The sequence below is a fragment of the Astatotilapia calliptera genome, chromosome 6 (assembly GCF_964374335.1).
Source record: "Astatotilapia calliptera chromosome 6, fAstCal68.1, whole genome shotgun sequence".
NCBI classification, from domain to species: Eukaryota; Metazoa; Chordata; class Actinopteri; order Cichliformes; family Cichlidae; genus Astatotilapia; species Astatotilapia calliptera.
In genome coordinates, this window is record NC_137427.1 from 25,682,575 (window position 1) to 25,703,345 (window position 20,771).

Genomic DNA, 20,771 nt, shown 5'->3' on the forward strand with positions numbered 1-20,771 from the left:
TTGATGCGACTATTACGAGACTGAAACGACAAAGTTCTGTCAAGGATGACACTCACACTCTTAACCTGAGGGGAGGGAAAGATTGAGGAGTTGTCAATATTAATGGAAAACTTGTGGGATTTGGTTTAAGTGGAAGCTCTGCCAACTAACACGGCTGCAACCAAAATGCTAATGCTAAAAATTCAGAGGCCAGGGCCCTATCCTAAAAAGGAGAGTTCAACACATCCAGGGTATCGTTCGGTTATCTAGATACTTACCCTAACATTGGAGATCAGGATAAAAGGTCACATGAAGCTGGTTATATTAAGTCATTAAATTAACCCAGCGTTACCCCTGTGGCTTCACATGAAAGGGGTGGTGTTAGTCACACATGGGCCTTTCATAGATCATGTGACTCTTCTTCCACAGAAAATCATCCACCAAGACCAGTGATGTTATCAAAAGTGATATAAATCTCGAAACAAACTCAAAACTTGTGAAAATAACGGGATGAATGCCACAGAAAAATCTTCAGTTAATCTGTTGCTTTAGGGCATGCAATAAATATTGTAATTCTACTTAATAGTTTTAAGTTGAAGTGAGTGGACTGGTGATATTAAAGATTAGAGCTCTAAAAACTTTAAACTGGATACATCTAAGCTTTAAAGCTTACCTTCCCTGCTGATAAAAGGATATGTGGAAATTGCTTCAGTGTGTAGCAGGTCAAAGGGAAATTAATGTGATTGACTGAATAGGTATTCTTCATGTGTGCTCTCTGTTTCCGGGGGTGTGGAAAAAAACAAGACTCAAGTAGAACACCAATAGACATTTAGTCACCACATTAAGACATTCCTGTGGCAAAGTGACACACAGTTTCCGGTTCATTCAGTAGTCCACAGTTAAGGAAACACTTTAGGCCTCCCCACTGTTCACGTACATGGATGTGAGGGATCTTCCGGGAGTGGTGACGCTATTTTATGGAGAATTGATTGGCCGGCAGTGATGATTTCTTACCTGTTGATCTGTAATTGGTAACTTGCTCCAGAGCAGATTATGTTCACAGCGTAAGTTACCACAGCGATTTACCCCATCAAAAAGTGAGCCACCTATTTAGTACAGAAAACCCAGGGTTAACCCTGAAGTCACATGGATAAGCCAAAATCTGGCTTCGTAGTGTAGGATTCAGACTGTGTCCGCCTTTTATATACAGACTATAGTGCTGGCTGATCACTTCACTTAACCTCTTTTTGAACTCAAAATGCATGCAGTCATCTCAGAGCCGGAGGGTAAACACTGTTTAAGACCAGCCTTTATGTGTACATAATGAGTATTAAATGTACCTGTATATTGTTCACATGTTGAAATAAATTAACAATCAATCAATCAAAGAGCAATTAAAAGGAGTCCCACTGTGTGCGGAAGTGTAACCAAGGTAAAACAAAAACAGATAAGTACAGTTTGCCAGTTGGCAGTCCTTCCAGAGCTTTCAACTGAAGCTTGTTACAGTTGCATTCCAAATGTTTCCAGGCTGAGTTAAAGTGGATTTTCTGTGTCAGATGTCTTACAAACACGCTGTCGGTGTCCTCATACAACTTTGGCAGAGCTGATGTGTGAGGGCAGTTATTCAATGTAGCTTGCCATCACCAGTGTGTGAATGTGTGTGTGAATGGGTGGATGACTGGATATGTAAAGCGCTTTGGGGTCCTTAGGGACTAGTAAAGCGCTATATAAATACAGGCCATTTACCATTTACCATTTGTGACGTGTGCAACTCAGTATGTCTTTCTGGGAAATACATGAACTCTGCATTGGACTAGAGCCTGAGAGATTCTGACATGTCACATATAAAGAAATGTGAAAACTCACACAAACTACACAACCAGCAGTAAAACATTTTTAATTTTTTTTAATTTTAAACAGACATTTCTAAATGTCAAATGACATACAACTTATTATTTGAAACGAGCATAAAAGCCCAAGGTATCAAACCTTAGAATAAAAAAAAAAAAACATTTAAGAAAAATAAATAATATAAATGTACTCCGTAGCATTCAGAAACTGCGTTCAGTTGTTCAACATTACCCTGCCCTTCATGTTGTTTAAATATAGTACAACCCCAGGTCCAAAACAGAAACGTATTTTATGTTTTGAAAAATGTAAATTTAAAAAAAAAGCAATGATGTGCAAATCTCATAAGCCCATATTTCATTCCTGCTGAAAAAAAAGAGAAAATTTAGTATTTTAAGAAAAATATTCGTTCATTTTGACTATAATGGCAGCTACACTTCTCAAAGAGTTGGGGCAGGGCCATGTTTATGTAGCATCCTCTTTTTCGTGACTGATACAGGATTCTAGCAACTAGCATCAACAGTCCTGGGTCTGTATTGGTGAGATTTTTTTCTTTCATGATATGTCTTCAGCTGGTAAATGATCGGGACTACCAGTTCAGCACCCAGACTCTTTTACTATGAAGCAACGCTGTTGGAACAGCTTGACTGTGAGATTTAGCATTGCCTTACTCAAATATGCAAGGTCTTCCCAGAAAAAGACGTCTGGACGGGAGCATATGTTGGTCTAAATCCTGCATATATACCTTGGAGCATTGATGGTCCCTTTCCAGATGTGCAAGCCACAAATTCCATAGTTACTGATCTATTTCCATAACATCAAAGAGATCCTGATGGCATGCAGCTGAGCATTGATAACAATACAGATGCTTACTCTCCTCCTCAGTCCGGAGGATGACCATGTTTCTCCAAAAAGAAGTTTTCCACTGTGCCTCTGTCCATTTTGAACGAGCATTGGCTGACAGAAGGTGGCGGTGTTTCTGAATCATGTTCATATTTGACTTCTTTGTTGAATGACAGACCTTTAACCTGAATTTTTGGATGGCATACTGAACTGTGATCACGGACGATAATTTCCGGAAGTGTTCCCGAGCCCATTCAGCGATTTCCATCACAGAATTGTGGCTGTTTGTGATGCAGTGCCATCTAAAGGCCTGAAGAGATCCCAAGCATTCAGTATTGATTCTGAGGTATGTCCAGAGTCTTGGAATCTTTTGATGAGAGTTTTTAATACACAACTTTCAGCATTTCTTGGATGTTCTGGATGTTCTGAATTTTTTTCCTTCATAATCTGCAGCCACAGGTCTTTGCAGTTTAGTGAACCTCTGCCTAGCTTTACTTTTGACAAACTCTGCCTCTCAAAGATGCTCTTTTTATACCCCATCATGTTGCCGCCCTGTTGCCAGATAACCTAACTAGTTGAAAAATATTCCCCCAGCTGTTTCTTTTAGTATCACTTACTTGTCCACCCTTTTGTTGCCCTGTCCCAACTTTTTGAGATGTGTTGCTGCCTTCAAAAATCAACCAATTTTTATGATGAAATGATAAAATGTCTCAGTTTAAATGTTTGATATGTTTTCTATGTTATGTCATGAATAAAACATGGGCTAAATTGCCATTGGGGTGCAAAGCTAGAGGACAGTGTTAAGCAGAGGGAAATTTGTAGACTTCAGTCAAAAACCAACTGAGAATCTTGAATCTGAATACTGTGTTTCATCAAAAAACATGTTGATATGATTTCTTGAGAACAGCACAAGTTGTTCATTTTTTGTTTAACATCATACTATCTTTTTAAGGCCCACGTATCCAAATAAAGTTTTCCCTGTGGAGAAAAACCACAGGGAACGTGGATGTCCGCAAAGATTACGGAAACTTTAAGAGCTGTTACAAACATAGGTCAGCGTTTCCAAATATTAACTTTTACCGAGTGAACGTCCAAATGCATGGTCACCGTAAACAAACAAAATAGCTAGTCACTTGAAAACTCTTCTTTTAGGCTAGTTATCTCTCTCATACGCTGATATATGCACATTATGTAAGACTTTGACTTACCCACAAGTTGTTCTGCTTAATGTTGCTTAAGTTATGACCAATGTATGGTGAGGTGGAAAGTGCATTTATTTTAAAATGGACCAATTTTTTTAATGCCTATGAATGTACCCTCATTACACACACACACACACACACACACACACACACACACACACACCTCCAGCAACTGTGTTTCCTATTAACAGCATATTTTACATACTATCATTTATGATCTTTAATATTTACTAAAGAATAATAATACTGAATGACTAATTTTACAGTACGTGGCTTTTCTCCTCAAGAGTCAACTTTGCCGTAAGTCCCTTCTGGTGGTCGGTAGCACTTGGGAAAGGCCATCAGCTGCAGCATGTTGAAGGCATATTTCCTGCATTTAATATTCTTTTGAACATTCTCAATGCGACATCCTTCTCTGATGATCAAGTGATGAAGGTGAAAGGTGGAAAAAAGAGAACAAAAAAGTAAACATGAGTGAGGTTTAAAATTAAGTTTGTGGTATTAATGATATACACGCCTTCAAAAAACAAACAAAAAAAAGAACCTGAACATTTTGTGCACTACTTTGTGGCTGCTTTGGGATAAAGAAAGCACAAAACTATGCAGTAAATATGGGATCCGTAGTGTTGTTGTTTGCACATTAGTTTGTAAGTGAAAGGTTCCTGGTTCAGTTCTTGCTAGAGACACAAATCCCTCAAGGGTTTATGTCAGGAGGGGAATTTAGTGTGTCAAATCAAACCTGCAGAGCAACCTGCTGTGGGGCGAATAGTTCTTACAAGTATTCTTGGATAAATGGTTCTCAGAGAGATGTAAATGAAACTGAAGATTTTTCACACAGCTGTGAAACAATACAAGAGAGTGTCGTGGTTAGTGAAATACATATTGAGCACAATTGAGATCAGTCTATTGGTGCAGGCCTCCACAACCGGCTAAGTTTCTCCTGTGGGAATTAATTGCCCAACCAAACTCGTGAGTTGGAAGTCAGGATAGGATACTAAACAAAATGTCACCAAGGGGAAAACATGCAGAAAATCTCACTTCTAGGCCATTTGATGGGCTAATTATTCACATTTTCATACATTCTCCATGTGGGAATTAAAGGCATGCAAAACAAGGAAGGCTTTTAACAATTCTGATGAGACATTTTCTGTTGTCCCATTGATTTGCAAGTCCAGTTTCATGCAATAGTCAAATGCATTTCAAAGCAAACATGAATGGCTTGTTGCTTGTTGCTGCTGTTGGTGGTGGTTCATACTTATATATATCAGCACCCAGCTGTTTTGTCCAAACTGACCCTTGTATTCATTTAGATCAACATATAGTGTATAAGTCAAAGGTATGTGGTTAAACCACCTGACTATTAAAAGTTAATCCTCTCCCTCAACCAGTCCAAATCCAGAATTTTGAATGGCTATTGAGAAATATTATTGAGTCTGACCGGGGTAATGCTAAAAGGAGAAGGCAAGTTTCCCAGCGGTCTAGATAAACCATTAAAAACATGTATTTTTAACAGAACAGCAGGACTCTTAACCAAACAGATCTATGACCGTTTGACCCATGTGGAGCTACCTTCTCATTTAAATCAACTGTTCTGTGTTCAATCCTCCCATCTGAAGCTCCGCAGTACATCACATCCACTCCACAGATCCACACACAAACTCTGATGTCTGTTTGTCTCTGTCTCTGCTATACTCAAACTGTGGAACACTTGGCCAGCCTTAACCTTATGCACAGTTTCCATCTACGCCAGTCTCCCATTGCCTTCAGTGAGTTATAAACATTTTGTTCCATTCCAAATTAGACACAAGTCAGAAAAAAGTAGACCCAAAAGCAGGACACTGTCTGTGGCACGTTGGAGGACAGCTTTTGGGACTGTGCTAGCCTCCCCTAGTTCAAGTAGTTACACAACTTCTAGAGAAGCACAGAGTAACGCTGCAAGCAAGGCAACTGTCTGATCTTTGAGAATGACGGCTTATGATATCAATTACCAGTACCCCCCCCCCCCAAAAAAAAAAACAAAAAAACAAAAAAACAAAAAACAAAACACAATAAAAAACAGTTCTCTAAGTAAAATAATAAGAACCTCGACAGTTCAGGAGTCAATGGTCAATGAACCGTACATCTCATATGTAGACATCTGGAAAAAGGTTTATTTTTTATTCTTGCAGTCCCGCAAGCACAAAAAAATGTGTGCATGAGAAGCCGTGGGAACATGAGCTACGCCCAGTTATGATTTCGGCATGAGCCCCCGCATCCTCAGGACCTTCTATCACTGTGCCATTGAGAGCATCCTCACTGGATGCATCACCACCTGGTATGGCAACAGCACCGCCTACAACTGCAAAGCTCTCCAGCGAGTAGTGCGGTGCTCTGAACGGATAATTGGAGGTGAGCTTCCCTCCCTCCAAGACATCCACAGGAAGCGGTGCCTGAGGAAAGCGGGGAGGATCATCAAGGACTCCAGTCACCCCAGCCATAAACTGTTCAGACTGCTTCCATCAGGAAGGAGGTTCTGCAGCATCTGGTCCCGTACCAGCAGACTGAGAGACAGCTTTTTCCATCAGGCCATCAGACTGCTGAACACGTCATAGACACCTCAGCTTCACTACTGGAACTTTAACATTATGCACTACACACTGTATATAAATGCCACTTGTTTTGCACATATTCAACTCTGTATATTTTATTATTATTATTATTATTATTATTATTATTATTATTTATTTATTTTAATTTTTTTTTTTAACTATTTAATTTGTAAAAATGTGCATACACACACACACCACACACACACACGTAGGAAAATATTTAGTATACACATCCAGAAATGCATACACTATTATATATTGTACATATATTTATTAGTTTCAGGTTGGCCATTCTTGTATTTTGCTCGTTTGTGTTGTTGTGTTTGCACATCTCTGTTGCTTGTGGGGCTCGCACACAAGAATTTCACTCGCATGTGCTGTGCCAGTGTGCCTGCACATGTGATGTGACAATAAAAGTGATTTGATTTGATTTGATTTGATTTCAACTCGTATGTGTGCAGAGGTATGTATTTCAATATATATACAGTATGACTACTTAAGAAATGCCCACAGGGTTAGGAAGAGCTCAATGCACTGCAGACAATACATGTCAGTAGATGAAACAAAAACACACAGCCCCACAAACAGTGCACCACATATACAGAAACGCTATCAAAGACATCTGTCTTCAGTTTATTTAGACTGTACAAATGCCAGAGATCTTTCAAAATAATTTTTGTTTGTTTTTGTTGTTTGATTAATATGTCTGTATATTTAAAAGAGTTTCTAATGTTTAAAAAATGTTCCATCTGTTATTCTTGTGTGTTATGACTAGGGATGGGTACCTGTATCCGGTTCTGACATAAACAGTAGTAACCAGACCGAAAAGCAGCGCAGATTTTGGTGCTTTATTTCGGTGCTTTTTTTTCCCTGAGATGTCATACACTTCGGATTCTGGGCAATCATTTTACCTTTGCAAGCGTAGTAGGCGGGCCCAGGTATGTACGTTCTTTTAGAGCAGAGCTACAGATTAAAAATGCCCAAGGCGAAGCGGTCAAAGTCTGGCTGTACTTCACAGCAAAAGATGCAAACTCAGCAGCCTGCAACAAGTGCTTTAAGCTGATACTGTGCAAAGGAGGTAACGCCTCGAATCTGATGAAACACCTGGCGACGTATAGCATTTTGTTAAAAGCCGAGAAATGCGCCGTATTTGATAGCTTGCTGCGAGACCTCACACCGGGCACATCTACTGCGGGTGTGGTGCCTGTTATCGGACCCGGAGTTAGCAACATCCCCCAAAAACCCGAAGAGGAGAGTCCTGGCCCCTAGCCCTGCCAGTGTAGCAGAAATGATGACGGATGATGATGGCAGCAGCAGCCGTGCTTCTCTGCGTGAGTAGCTTAATGTTGTTCGTGTGTAATTTACGTTGAGTAGGCTAACCACGTTATTACATTAATGCACATAAGGTGAACTAGCAAACATCATCATAGCTACATGCGGCTATCTTCTTGTTTGATGGCAGATGCTCCCTTCACCCTGGCCAAAAAGGCTAAAATGACCAAAGAAAAAGTGGAAAACAGCTAAACATGAGAGGTTTTTGGACAAAGTTTGTGTTTTTTTCCATTGTTTAAGCACTGCTTCCATCCAAGAGTGATGCCATAAATCCCCTATAGCTGCAGAAAAGGCTGACATTGTTATCTTTTTCCAAAAAACCAGCTGAACATGAGAGGTTTTTGGACCAATTTTGTGTTCTCCATTATTTAAGCACCTGTTCAAGCACCGTTTAAGCACCGGCACCGTTTAAAAAGTACCAGTTTGGTACTGGTATCGGATAAAACCTAAACGATACCCATCCCTAGTTATGTCATCACACACAAGAATAACATAAGTTTCTATGGTGCCGTGTGTGTGTGTGTGTGTGTGTGTGTCAATTTCTGTTCTCCTTCGCATTTTCCAAAGCTGTCCATTGGAGTCTGGCCTCCAGGCCTTGTGTTTGACATCCCTGCTTTAGTTCATATAGTAACGTATAGCTTCTAAAAGCTACAAACACTGTTTATAGTAATATTGGTGGTCTTTGTAAAATGTGAAGAAAAATCTGAAATCAGCCTAATGCCCTCGCTGTCTAGCCCCAGATGTTTTTTCCTTAGCCTCAGATCTCCAGAATAAAAATAAGTCAAATGTTTATTAAAGGAAAGGTGTCTGTTTGTCAGCAGCTGTAAACCACTGAGTGAGCTCCATTCAGCTCAGATGAACAAATTGGTGGCTGCTAACCTGCTAAGCGCTTCAACAATGGGTGTAAGAAGCTTTCTAAAAAAGTTAATTCTACCTTGTGACAGGAATGTTGCTTGTGCATCAAAATGACTTCACATGCAGATATATTTGAGATATGTTTCACAGATCACAGGCCAACAAGTCATTTACAACAGTACGTAAATACGGGCCACACAATACCGGCTTCAGATGTAAACTCAGGTTGGTGAGTCAGTAAGTGCTTCTAAAATATTTATTGTCTCAAGTTAGGGCTGCTGTCAATCTCTGACACACTGAGCCAGAGACTCAAACACACCTCTCACGCTCTGTCACACGTCTATTGTCTCATGTAGGCCGAATCAAAAAACAAATTCATTACTCATGACGAAGCTATACAGATGATCAGGACAAGAGCGAGAAATATCCAAAAATCTATCACGTTGATTTGTAAAAGCAGCAGCAGCACAGCCTCTCTCTCTTTCTTCTCTCAGACCATGCACACAAGGGTCACTTTGTATGTCTAACTCTGAAACTGTCACGAGTCCCAGGAGAAGACCAGGGCCATACAAAACCAACCTCAATGCTGAAACCTTGTAAATATATACTATATGTGTATATAGACAATGACTCAACAAAACAAATGCGTCGAGACATTGTCACTGATGATATTTTAGTTAGAGTTAAAAAGACAAGGAAAAAAAGATTAGTCTGTGTATTCAAAATCTGCTGTGTATGAAATAAATCAAATGGAAAGTTATTATTAAAACACTCAAAAAAGACGGAAAACATAAATTAACAAAAGAAGAAGTAATGTACCGGTGAAGACGCGCATCATTAGGTGGGCCCAGGACAGACTCCAATAGAAATAAGCAGAACACAAACAGATGTACATCTGTGGCTGTATTAAATATTATAGCTGGCATTCAGTAGTTACTTTGATGGCAGTTTAGCTTTTATAGCATGAAATGCTTGGATCTGATAAATAATATCGTGTTTTAGTAAATATATAAGTTGAGCCACTGTGGCAAACAGCTGATACAGAAAACATATAAAATGTAAATTGTAAAAAAACAAAAACAACAAAAAATAATGTGCCGATACAAAGTTTGACATCGCCAGCATGTTTCAGTAACATGTTGCTAAAAAGATTTGCTTTTCCTAAAATAAATGATTTGGCATTTCAATAAGTTATCTAGCTTTCGAGATTTGCTCAATCTGCCCTCACCCCCACAGCGTTTCAAATGAAAAGACGAGATTGGGAAAGAAGGGAGTGTGCACAAATGTGTGCTTACGCCACATTTGTGCCATACGTGTAAAAAAAAATATAGTCAAAAACACATTGCTGAAAGTAACATGTCCTTTCATGACCATGAGTAGTCAGAGAGTACACTGACGGATGGACTTGTGCATTCTTGCTGTTGATTAAAAAAAAAAAACAAGGAGTCTGGTTTGAGCCATGGGAAACAGTCTCATAATCATACTTTTGGCAGTTAGTGTGATCTTAATGTAACTCTCAGGAAGGCGTTTTCTTGTCAGATAAAAACATCTGACGTTAATGCCCTACAGCCTGAGTTTGACATTTATTTTATTTGCTTATTACCCGTTAATCCGCAGTACCCCTACTGAAAAGAAGAACTAGTGAACACAGGAAGAAAAGCAGTGAGTAGAGATGTCATTGTCAACAGTTTATTGATATTTTGCAAGCAGAAAAACAAGACTTAAAATGAGCCACACAACCAGTAAGTGGGAGCTAACGAGCAGCAGGGCAATGGGATAAAAGTGTCGTGATGCTGGTTTGTTCTCTGTCATGGCGCCAGCCTCAGGGTCCTCCCACTGCCCAATGTCTCCCTGGGTCAGTCGACTGCAGGAGTGCCCATCAGAATGAAAACAGAACGAACAGAGACAGAGTGTGAAAACACTAGTGTTAGTCCAGTATAGATGCTGTCTAAGTAGGCTTTCTAGGAAAGGTCAGTTGATAAAGAGACCTGACAGGGCTAGTAGCACAAGGCCCACTTAGACCCAGAGGTATTAGTACAGCCTGAATGCAGAATAGCAGCCACAGACAAGTAGACAGTGACAGGTGGAGTAAAAGTGTGAGAACCATGCCATGAAAAACACTGCAGTGTAAGCCATGAAGAAATGGCCTGAGTGAAGTATGAATACGGTCCTAAGTAAACAATCTTTTTTATAGCAGCAGTTTGAAACATGAGACTTGTTTTTTCACATAGCTGATTTCCTTTCTGTGAAATCATTCACATCAGGCTTAGGACAGATTAGCATCACTGTCAGCAGCATTTAAAATAGGTTTAGCAAATAGTGGAACTACTTAGACGAGCGAGGACCTTTGTTTTCATTTTTCTCCTTTCTGCCCCACCTCATATCTTTTCACTTGTGCCAGATATTCCAGTCGGTCAGATCATCCTGTTGTCCTTCTGTGTCTTTGAACTTTTGTCTCCAGTACCTCCCATCTCCTTTTCCCTTCTTTGAAAGATTTATTGTACCCTTGTGAACTCTGGCGAGTATATTCTGCAACCTATCTGCAACACTTTTTGCTTTTTTCCATAAATTCATTAAAATGTCCTTTGTTTACTGAATTCTTTTGCTTTTGGCGTCTGATTGCAAATAATTTTGGAACCACTTTCAGTTAAAAAAACAACTGCACAGATGGGGAGAGGGACAGGAAACATGTCGTCAACCAGTCACAATCTCACTTGGACTGACTGCACTTGTAAACAGATTTCTGAAGATTTGCAAATATTTGCTGTCTAATTCATACATGCAGACAGATTGCGAACAAGCTGCAATCAATTGGAGTCAGTCTGCACTTATATCTGCAACATGTCAATGCATTTAGTTGCATTACGGGCTTGACTGACGTTTTATCATTTTAGATATCCATCATGGTCCTTTCACTGTAAAATTGACTATACTGACTATTCCTTTTCTTCCTACAGTAAAGCAGCCGTATGGCATGTGTGCAAATCTTTCAAATATCACAAGAATAGCCCTGGCCTACCCAAGACAGAAACTTTATCTTTAAAATGTCCCCCTCACAGTTTATACATCTCTGCAGTCACAAGCTTAATTAACTGGGGTTCTCACTGAATATAATTTGGTACTGTTTTGGTTCACAGCTTTACATTGTTTCTGTTCATTTGCAGTTTTAGGAAGAACCTTTTTGTCCCGATTGCACACTGTAAACCATCCCATCAGTTAAAATGTTACTTATTACTAAATGTTCTTGTATAATTGTATAATTGTATTAAAGCTGTGTTTGTGTCGTTAAGAGTTTCTGTCTTCATTCCATCACCTGCCATCAGCTGTCCCATACAGGTCAGTCCCACGGACATTTCAGATGTGCATTTCACCAGTGCCCTTGCCAAAGTTATGCAGTTAAACCTCATGAGATTTAGGCAGATGTGAATGTTTCCCTGCTGGCAAACACACAAACACTAAACTACAGGACTAACAGGAACATGCATTGCTGCCTCTGAATGTGTGAAGAATGGTGATGATGGTGGAGGGAAGGGAATGTTGATCATGTAATGGTGATGGGCTGGGAGGAAAAGTTGCAGATAAAATGCCTTTGATGTGTGTGATGGGTGGTGTGGATGCAGGTTATTACTTGTAATACATGCTTGTAATGACAAGCCTACTTCAGGCTTATTCCATTCTACTGCTAAATGTAGCAAGATTAAGAGTGTGGTAACGAAAACATTGGAAAATTGATATTTTTCTAACTTGCCTGTAATAGTATCTAGTAAGCTTTTTAGAATTTGAGTTTCAGTAAAAACAGCCTCGCATGTATACTCTGAATACATAAACCAACAAGATCCTGAAAGTAACTTCACTTGAAGAGAGGAGACGACGGCAGAAATCTCTGATCACCAAGATATTTTTCGTTGAGCAAAAAATCCGCATTTATGACTAACTTTTTAAGTGCAGTCTGTTTAGGTCTGGCTTCTGATGCCTCCTTTAATACTGTCTTACCTGCGCATGCAGTCCAGAGCGCGCACGAAGAAGTCCTTGCTGAGCTGGTGTTCATCACGTAAGAGAGCGCACTGCTCTAGAGTGACAGACATGGATGTTCGGTCTTTGGCACTTTTACAGCTGGTAAACCTGATGCCATTTAACCTTCGGCAGATCTGGTGGAAAGTGGATGAGGGGAAAAAAAAAAACCAACATCACCATCGGTTTGGCATACATCATGAAGGCAAAATGTTGTGAAGTGACTCATCTCGTTTTACATATCCTGACGTAGACACGTGCACACATCTGCCACGTGATTAGTGTTTTCATTTTTATGTCATCCTTGCTTCACTCTGATGCATCCCTAGTATTGATTACCTGCAGAAGGCTCACTTGCACGCATAAAAGCTCGAGAAGGAGCTTTCGCTCATTTCCATCTGCCCTGGCATTACTCCTCATTTGCCTTTGTAGTTTCAAGTTACTCATTATTAGTTGAGGTGTGTTTTACTTTTACCTCTGCCAAGGATGATTCAGGTAATGTTCACGTGCGTGTGTGTTATCATTCTTTCAAAAGTTTTGAATGAATTTTGATAAAACGTTGTAGGGATGTAGACTGAGTTTCTGTTAACAGTCCATTAAAATTTAGTTTTCATCCATGAGGTCTTCAAATTCAACTTCATCTTTTAAAAACCAAAATGGACCAAAAGTCTTATAACTTCATTAAATACGATTCTTACAAGTGTAGTGTGTACTGCCAACAAATCGAATACATACAGTGGTCCCTCGCTAGAACGCAGTTCACCTTTCGCAGTTTCGCTGTTTCGAGGTTTGTTTTCTTTTTTTTTCCCCTATAAGAGCGAATTGTGTTCTGCGTCCTGATTGGCTGTAGACCATTGTCAATCAATCTCGCGCCATGTCTCCTGCACAGTACACAATGCGTTCAGCTTGTCAAATTTACATAAATCTGATCGCTTAGCAGTGTGACTGTACTGTATGTTTGTAAGTTTTCTCCCCAACAAACAACAATGTTGACGAAATGTTTTGCACCATCTATGGCACCCGTGGGCGCCTTTGGTTTTATTCTATTATACTGGACTTATTTTTCTATGAAGGTTTGAACTTTGAGAGTGTTTAAACAGATTTAAAGTATCATGTCACATTTGACCTCTGACCTCTCCCTCAAGGTCAATAGATTTATCTGAAGAATCTGATCTGAAGTGATAATAATGCCATATTGAGCTGTTTAAAACTATGTTTCTCTATAAAAGCCTGCTACAAACTTAAAGTATGCTTAAAAAGAACAAAGAAAACAACATGAATATATAAAAAATACAATATCGTTCCCTTCAAAGTAATTACCATCCAGACAGTAACAACAGTAGAAGCCTCACCGTTCCAGCAGTCCACAGTATCTCCACATTCTTTTTCTTCTTCGCGACTACATTCTGGCCCAAAGTTTCAAGTAATTCCTTTATGTCGGTCTGTGTCTGAAAACACGGTAGACCTGTTTGCACAAAACAAAAACAGAGGTTAATGAAGACAAGCTTCAGGCTGTAGATCAGGTGTGGATATTTCTTTCACAGAAATGTTCTACATGTTAAAATTCACGGTTGCTTTATAAAAGGTGTGAACCATTCTAATGGGATTATAGTACACATTATTCACCCACACAAAAAAATATGTTAATACTGTTTTCTGCACATAAACACATGAGACCAAAGATGAAGATGTTTCTTTAGTAAAAATTATTTTAAAGTTGTGCACTTACATTCTAGTGGCACCTTTTCACTTAATGATTTGTAATAGGCTTCTAATGTCTCAAAGTTCTTCTGGTTTATTCTTTCTTGTAGAGAGATATCTCCAAACCTGAGAGCAGAACAGAGTGCAAGATCGGTTAGGGAAAAAATATTTATCCTGATGGGCAGTTTGTGTGAATCCTGGCCAACCCTGCTCCAAACATGGTTCAGTGGGGTGGTCTCTGGATATGGTGTTTGTTACTGGTGTATTTTTTTTGTCATAGCCCGTTGTACGCCAGTGGTGCGAGTATCAGTTATTATGCAAATGTACTGTTTATAAGGTTGGGGAAATCTGCAGTCAGATGAAAACAAAGAAGTCACTTGTATGAGTGAAAACTCTACATCCAGATGAACAGAGTTGCTTCTTCTGTAGTGTTTCGGGCCTCTTGGTGTTGTTCAGCTGGTGCGTCCTGGATGAATGTTGGTTTTGAACATTCCTAGAGTTTTTTGGTATTTCTCTGATAAGTTTATATTTGGTTTTCAGCCTCCCACACTTGCACTAAAATTGAACTTCATATGGAGAGCTCCATTGAAAGGTGATGTTAGGTTCAACTTCAGAAGTCTTGCCTGTTTAATTTCGAATGAAATAACAAGAAAGCAGCCCTCATATGGCCACAGAACTGCTAGTCAGCCAGCTGCTCATATGCTTTCAATCTCTGAAAGTATGTTGGGTTGGTTTTTTTTTTGTAAAACCCATTAAATCACAGCTGAAAGTCTGCACTTCAACCACACATTAATTGCTTGATTTGTGGTGGTGGTGTACAGAGGCAAAATGATCAAAGTTTCCCCCAAAAAAAGCATATGCACCTAACTGTATATATGCAGATGTAATGTCCAAAGACCCACTGGATTAGCAGCAAGAGAAAACAAACTTAAAAACTACCTATAATTTATGCCTAAATTGATTCAGCAAATACACTATCAAACAGACAAATAATTCCTATTTTAAGGTCAATGCGTACAATAAGTCAAAGTTTACGTAGGAACCAGAAAGAAGAAACTTCAGAAGATTATGAAAAGGTTCATCAGAGGTTTTATAGACCGGACACAAAATTTGCTTCCATTTCCTTCAAAACTGTCACGTTTCCATGAGAGACCCATAAACCTTACCAAACTTTCCAAAAAACACAAATCTTTTAGTGCCTCTTGCAAACATGAAGAGCTGACTCGAAGCCAATCAAAACCTACAATGAATCATTTCTACCAAAATAAATTATGTTTTTGATAGAAACTCTCAGCACTCCACGCAGGGGAGCTTCCAGCTACCGGATGGAAAGGCGTCTCTGGCTAGACAATGGAATTCAAAGAGCCAAGATGAATGAAGATGTACCATTACATTTTAGTCACGTTAAAAAAAAAGCAAACTATAAAGCACAACTTGGAGATACTGTAAGCAGTTGGAACTTGGTTGGATCACTGGGTGAAAGGTCATTCAAGGTAAGGGAGGTGAAAGCATTGAGAAGGCCCGTGGTAAAGGTTCAAAAAGCTCAAGGGTCAGGGAAGAGTACAGCAGGCAGGTTTCTACACCAAAAATAATGTTGTTATTGTTTATGTAACAGCAGCTATATGTGCTTTTTCTTTAAAGCCATAATCACTATTTATCACGTAGCAGAACTAAAAACAATAAAGGCACTTAGTAAAAAAATGTGAATATGCTATTAGTGGTTTGGATGGCTCCAGCTATAACTAAACAACAATAATCTTTTAGTTTTAGCTATAGATTTAAAGCATTTCCTTTAGAAATGACAATAGGATCTGTGTTTAGATCAGCACATACACAGTGCTCGTCTTCATGTGCACTGGAGTGGAGCAAAGAATATCCAGGTTACCTTTCTGCTATTGTTTGTTGTTCATTAATCCCCACATTAAAGAGCACCGGGAATACTCGGAGAAGCTTCCCCTCCTTGATTTCCTCTGGTAAGGTATGGAAAACCAGTTTAGGTAATGGCACTTCTACAGTGAAGTGGTCTCTAAATGCAAAGAGAAAGTGAGAGAGAGAAAATAAGGATTAAGACGGTGAAACATCCATCAAAAAAGTAATTTGATACATTTTACCGCATGATAGATGTGATATGTTTGGGAAGTTCTATAACATGATACCTAAGACAGGCCTGAGCAAGATGTAAAGAGAGAAACTGATGGTGTGTATACAAACCAGAGAGCCAGTGTGCGCGTTTTAGAATTCCTCAAAGAGTGGCACGGAAGTGGGAGGTGCCACAGGAGTGTAATATCACACCAGACACAATGCTCAAGGTAAGCAATAAGAAAAAACAGCTTGACCTGTCAACAGCTGTCCAACACGTGAGCAAAGGTTCTCTTCAAAGATGGGAAAGGACATTCGTGATCAGCTGATTTGAACTTTTAAACCAATGTACAAAACTGCTGTGGACTGAAGCCAGATAATATCTGTGTCAACAGCTCATCCGTATATGGAGTAAAGTTCACCTGGTTACCAGTTGTATTGTGAAGCTATGCTACCTGCAATACTATTAAATAATTCTTTTCCCCTATGGGAGGTATCTTCGATTAGGCTAAATTTTTCTTTCAAACGTTTCTCGACTGAACTGCACTAAATAAATGCTAAAGTGGTTTTTAACTTTTTGTCTTACAAGACTGTGTGAAATCATAATCACGTATAACAATTGTTAAAATATGGACTTTCCCATACTCAGTAGTCACTCTCCTTTCCGCCACTTGCACAGTGTGGTGGCAGATTTCTTTTCTCATGTATTAATCACATATTTAATCATATCACATTAGTTATAGTAATATCACTTTCTCACTTTACTATAGTAAGAGCACTCCTGTCACTAGTTTACATGCATGTGGAATGTTAACACAGTGAGGCCATTGTAATGGGAGACGTTAAACAGATAGTGGGACTCCTTCTGCTTATCAGGGATGTAAATCCTTCGGTGACGGCCAAGCAGAAAACAAGGTCATAATTCTCTCTGTGAGGGAGAAGGTATAGCCCACCCGTGAGAGGGGCCAACATGTAAGAGTTTGTGGAATGTTCTTTGTCTGTGTCTCTGTATATGAGATGTAAGGGCGGTGGCCACAATTCAGAGATGGTCCTGGTGTTCCACTGGGATGCTCTCTCCACATTGCAATGTGTTTATTAAACCCACTTCAAATCAAGGTCACTGGGTGTGTTGCAGGTCATTGTTAAATTTTCCCTGACAACAGTTAACTACTACTTGACACAGTTCCACACTTGTTTTATCTTCTAATACAAGGATAATAAAAATAATACACACATGCATGTGTATTTTTTTTAAACGTCAAATAATAATTCAAATAATAATTACATTATATCTCAGTGACTCTGCATTTATTGAATGCTAGCTACTTTTGACAACATCAAAGTCCAGATATGAAGAGGAAAGTTTCCACCTGCATTCCTGAATGAGCCACAGTGAACGGATACTTGTCTAAGAGAAAACGTGTGGAATTCAGCCCACTCGTAATTATGCTGTGTCATCCTAAGACTTTTTAAAGTAATCAATTTTAGCTGCTTTTGGTGCTGAAATTAACAACATGTGCACTAGAGAGGAAATGATGGTTTTACAAGTGGAGGCCGTTGACATTTTTCTTCCCTCCTAGTTTTCCTGACTGTTTTTCACTAATAGATACACAATTACATTAAAAGAGATGTGCAGGGGGAACAGGATAAGCACTGCCAGAAGCCTACAAATGACGTCCAGTAGGCCACTGGTGTGAATGTCTGACAAAAACATCAGAGACAGACTTCATGAGGTTGGCCTGAGGGACCAGCATCCTTAGTGGATTGCGTGCTCTGTGCCCGGCACCGTGGAGCATGATTGGCATTTGCCATAGAGTAGAATACCAGAGTTGGCAGGTCCACCACTGGACCTGTCTGTGTCCTGTGCTTTTCACAAATGAGAGCAGGTTCCCCCTGAGCACATGTCACAGACATGAAAGGGTCGGTAGAAGCCGTGGAGAACCTTATTCTCCCTGTAACATCATTCAGCATCACCGGTTTGATGGTGGGTCAGTGAGGCATATCCATGGAGGGATGCAGAGACCTCTAATAAGGCTAGGCAATGGCACCCTGACTGCTATTAGGTATCGCGATGAACCCGCCGGTGCAGTGGGTCCTGGGTTCCTCTTGGTACACAGCAATACCCTTGAATATGTACCCAAGAGTATGCAGGCGATTCCTGGGGCTGAGATCCTGAGCCAACCAGACATAGTGGTGATTGAGAAGAAGCAGAGGACCACAGTTATGATACAGTGACAGTCCCAGTAGACAGCAACATCAGGAACAAGGTAAACAAGAAAATCAAGCTTAAGTTTTTCTTTTTTCACAATATGAAACACAAAGGAAAGCACATGTGATGACCTACACTAAAGTGATACAAACAAGAAAAAAACCTGCTCCGATATTTTTTATGCTGCAGATCCGTGTTGGAGCTGGTGTGAGAGGGGTCCTGGATGTTTTGCATAAGTGCGCCAATTGTATCCTTAGTGAAACACAATGCAAGAGAAAACAACGCTGTTTTGTAATGGCTGGCTTCCATTATAACAAAGTTCCTGTGTTCAGTTTTCATTGAACACAGAGTATGAATCCCCCTACTTTTGAAATATACGGACATTTCCCTTCTTTAAGCTTAGATTTCCTCTATAAACAAAGAAACTCTCTCAAGCCAAAAACATTACTTTCTATGTTTGCATATCTCAATAAAACGAGTATAGCTTGATTTGATGCTGATTTTCTGATCTCAGAGGTATATTAGAAACCATTAGAGGTGACCACATGTGCCGCAAATAAGTGTTTGGCCCGATTTCCTTCCTATAATTGGACTTGAGCAAGAAAACAAACAAACAAAAAAAAAAAAACAAGGTCTTACCGTCGGCCACAAACTAAAGGCTGAAGGTCACTGAGGTCATCGGACTTGGCCTCTGTAATCTTGAACATGACTCTCTGCAGGTCTGAGATCCCCACTTCCATGTCTTCCAGCATCCCGAACTCTTCACCTATAGTGGCCACAGAAAACAAGCTCGACAGTGATGTCAGTCGTTCTCGTTGCATGCATACACACAACAGGGCATGTTTAACAAAGACCATAACTGAGAAACCTCCCTCCCTTGTATTTATTCAACTCTTACTGTTACTTACTGTTCTCTTTATTTCTATGACAAACATTAACAGGAGATATACCATTTTCCAGGTCACAATTAAAGGATGAAGAAATATGGGTGTCGGTAATGAAGGCATTTAGCCAAAAACAACACTGCAGTGACTCACCTTGCCTCACCTTGCTATGTACTACAGCTTAATCATTCACCTTACTAGTCTGACTTGCTTAAACGTGCTGGGATTTACTTAACAGCAAACACAAACAGTAAAATTCAATGTAGGTCGTGAGGTCACCGGCGTGATTTCACTCACTGTAGGTGCTGAGCAGGCTCTCAAACTGAGCAACCAGGCCAACGAGGTGAAGCTGCCTCAGGAAGCCTTTGTCCTGCATTCCCGCGTACAACCGCATGACGAAACCACAGGCCAAGGCTGCCAGCTGTTTAACACACAAACACACAAATACTAAGACATTTTCAAACAAGCAACTATGCAGCAAACACTAAACGGTGAACCAAGAATACACTGGGTCCAAAATACTGCGATTCAGCTCAATTATAAAGGATCAGAACCTGCAGCCACTTTCACACCACAACAAATGTGTTACCTGAATCCATGTTACTCCTTTTATTTACTTGCTCATGCTCATTTAATGTTGATGTATACAGCAGAGACATGCGAATGAGTCCTACTGGAGTAAACCCTTTAAATATAAAACATAGTTCAGAGCCTAACAAATACATGACTCCACACCCTGAGTTCTACAGTATGCAAACATGAAGTAATATACAACCAACATATTATATTGTTTGCACTGATTATGCTGTACTTTGGACCACGAGGGAAAAAAATTAGATGACAAAATCCTTTACAGCTCAAGCTGCTATTGCATAAAGCAGTGAATGGGCAGCAGATTTATGATTCATTCATGAGAAGAGAAAGTATCGACAAAAAGCAAAAATCTTTCAGATTAAATTCAGATGAAAAGAAGCTCCATGCTCTGGAGGACTCCTAAAGAGTTGTTTATTATGCCAGTGCAGCCACCTACTGCCTGACTGAAGACTATGTCTCGCCTCTGCTGGAGCAGGAAGCCCTGTGGAATGCTGCAGGCTGCCTCCTGCAGGAGCACAAAGGTCATGGCTCTCTTCGCCTTCTCCACCACCTCCATCACGCAGTCCTTTAACCGGGTCACCAGAGGACACAACTGCTCCCTCCAGTCACCTGTGAAAAAGAGATGCAATGGGGAACATCTCAATCA

At 39.9% G+C, this 20,771-nt stretch overlaps 1 protein-coding gene across 7 annotated transcripts in view; it reads right to left on the bottom strand.

The window, feature by feature from the left end:
- Positions 1 to 3,926: 3,926 nt before the first annotated feature.
- Positions 3,927 to 20,771, bottom strand: part of inpp4b (inositol polyphosphate-4-phosphatase type II B) — a 182,331-nt gene continuing 165,486 nt past the window's right edge. For 6 of the 7 annotated variants that reach the window (XM_026171316.2, XM_026171320.2, XM_026171322.2 and 3 more), the window contains 8 exons: positions 20,562 to 20,734; positions 19,829 to 19,952; positions 19,287 to 19,413; positions 16,245 to 16,385; positions 14,388 to 14,485; positions 14,011 to 14,123; positions 12,641 to 12,795; positions 10,323 to 10,511 (listed from right to left, as the gene is read on the bottom strand). In XM_026171316.2, the coding sequence (XP_026027101.2) occupies positions 10,337 to 10,511; positions 12,641 to 12,795; positions 14,011 to 14,123; positions 14,388 to 14,485; positions 16,245 to 16,385; positions 19,287 to 19,413; positions 19,829 to 19,952; positions 20,562 to 20,734 (1,106 nt within the window). In that variant the 3' untranslated portion in view covers positions 10,323 to 10,336. Of the gene's footprint in view, positions 4,288 to 10,322; positions 10,512 to 12,640; positions 12,796 to 14,010; positions 14,124 to 14,387; positions 14,486 to 16,244; positions 16,386 to 19,286; positions 19,414 to 19,828; positions 19,953 to 20,561; positions 20,735 to 20,771 lie in introns of those variants that run through there. The other variant, XM_026171319.2, reaches the window with a different exon arrangement.